This window comes from Musca autumnalis, unplaced genomic scaffold (assembly GCF_047663935.1).
Source record: "Musca autumnalis isolate F117 unplaced genomic scaffold, ASM4766393v1 scaffold_1, whole genome shotgun sequence".
Classification (NCBI taxonomy): Eukaryota; Metazoa; Arthropoda; class Insecta; order Diptera; family Muscidae; genus Musca; species Musca autumnalis.
Genome location: NW_027411644.1, coordinates 288543370 through 288545149, shown reverse-complemented (window position 1 = coordinate 288545149; position 1780 = coordinate 288543370). Strand labels below are relative to the sequence as shown.

At 32.4% G+C, this 1780-nt stretch overlaps 1 protein-coding gene across 1 annotated transcript; it reads left to right on the top strand.

Moving 5' to 3' along the window:
* Nucleotides 1-350: 350 nt before the first annotated feature.
* LOC141391339 (metallothionein-2-like) lies at nucleotides 351-800 on the top strand. The gene is made up of 2 exons (XM_073964247.1): nucleotides 351-508; nucleotides 574-800. Exons 1-2 carry the CDS (start codon nucleotides 484-486, stop codon nucleotides 675-677), a joined length of 129 nt encoding a protein of 42 aa, XP_073820348.1. The 5' UTR covers nucleotides 351-483; the 3' UTR covers nucleotides 678-800.
* Nucleotides 801-1780: the final 980 nt, after the last annotated feature.

The window sequence follows — 1780 nt, the reverse complement described above, 5'->3', positions numbered from 1 at the left end:
CTTAATTATCTTATCTTGTTTAAATAAAAGACAATTATGTTTTTTTTTAATTTTATTGTTGTTTTATTTCAGTGAAAATGTTCCACAATGCTTATCAGAATGAGTGCGAATAAACTGTTTTAGCACTAGAGTGCGATAAAAGGTTACTCAATTCCAAAGACCCTAAAAAAGTTTTTAGCTGGAGAGTGCAAAAAGATACACACGGTTTTCAATTTCAAGCATTGCATTTCTGCCCGCTAAACAGTGCACACGATGAAGAAGATCAGAAAAAAGACAAAATTGAAATTTTCACAACTTTTGCCAAGAATTCAATTGCACACGGCACCATTACAAGATATGTAGAAAATGCTCAGCGATTTGTATTGAGTATATAAGAAGCAGCCATTCGATATGTGGATATCAATCAAAGTTTGAAAAGTATCAAACAGAAGTTAAAACAAAGTTTTCCTCTTAAAGAAAAAGAAAAATTAAAACAACAACAAAATGCCTTGCAAAGGATGTGGTAATGGTAAGTTGAATGAGGGAATAAAATTAATAATAGCCTATTAATAAATAAACAATTTTTGTCCTTAGATTGCAAATGCACTGCCCAAAAGTGTGGAGACAACTGTTCCTGTGACCAACATTGCCATTGCCCCTGCAAAACCGGCTCCAAGGATGAGTGCTGCAAAAAGTGAGCTATCATTGACCAAAAGAGGCAACCAAGTGATGTGTGCTAAATAAATTGTCTTTTAATTTACATTAAAAAAATGTCTCATGATTGTGCCGTCAAATAAAATATTTATTTTGAAATAATAAAACTTCGTTTTAAAATGTAACAATGTTCTGTAAGTAATTCTAAGTTTTTCTTGGTTAACAATCTCTACCTTTGTTGCTACATTTTGTTCTCTTTATTATGTGCACATTTTCAATTATTTAAGACCATAATATCCTGTAATATCCTGTTAGGCAACTTTATGAAGTTTACGTTCTGTTCTCTTATATTTCTTCTCTGTTGGAAATTTATGTCTAATACCCTTCGTCTTTTTTGGTGAGTGTCCAGCTTCCTTTTTGACTGAGGAAATGACACCACAACACATACAAAACAATTTCTTATATACATATGTATTCTATATTCTATTGGTGTGTGTGTAAAACAAAATTGTAAAAGGGAACATACGGTTTTTCCTATAGTTCCCTGCTAAATTGTGGAGAGTTCATGTCGTAGTGCCTACTGCAGTTGATATACCAAACATTAACTTCAAAAACTCTTCCATATGCCTTAAAGTTCGAAAAAAGATGGGAATGCAGGAGACTGGGGCGTAGACCCCAAGAGGGTCACAAATTTCACTCTTACAAAAATAGCGATCAAATGCAAAGAAATCTGAAACCTAAATATATAATGCTCTCAAGGATAGTTCTGAACTCTCGACGTCGATGAACTATGTACAGGCAGATTCCTATTGCCCAAAAGGTCCTCTGAAAATATTATTTAAAAAATCCGCGACTATTGTCCTAAAAGTCCTCTGAAAAAATTCTTTAAAAATTTCACGATTTTTGTCTTAAAAGTCCTCTGAAAAAATTCTTTAAAAATTTCACGATTTTTGTCTTAAAAGTCCTCTGAAAACATTAAAAAAAATCCACGAGTCCTCTGAAAATATTCTCTAAAAAATCCACGAGTCCTCTGAAAATATTCTTTAAAAAATCCACGAGTCCTCTGAAAATATTCTTTAAAAAATCCACGAGTCCTCTGAAAATATTCTTTAAAAAATCCACGAGTCCTCTGAAAATATTCTTTAAA

What these genes read in the sequence shown, in the direction of transcription:
- LOC141391339 (XM_073964247.1), top strand. Translation starts at nt 484, where the DNA reads ATGCCTTGCAAAGGATGTGGTAATG. An exon ending in TTGCAAAGGATGTGGTAATG is followed by an intron (nt 509 to 573) that starts GTAAGTTGAATG and finishes TTTTGTCCTTAG; the next exon opens with ATTGCAAATGCACTGCCCAA.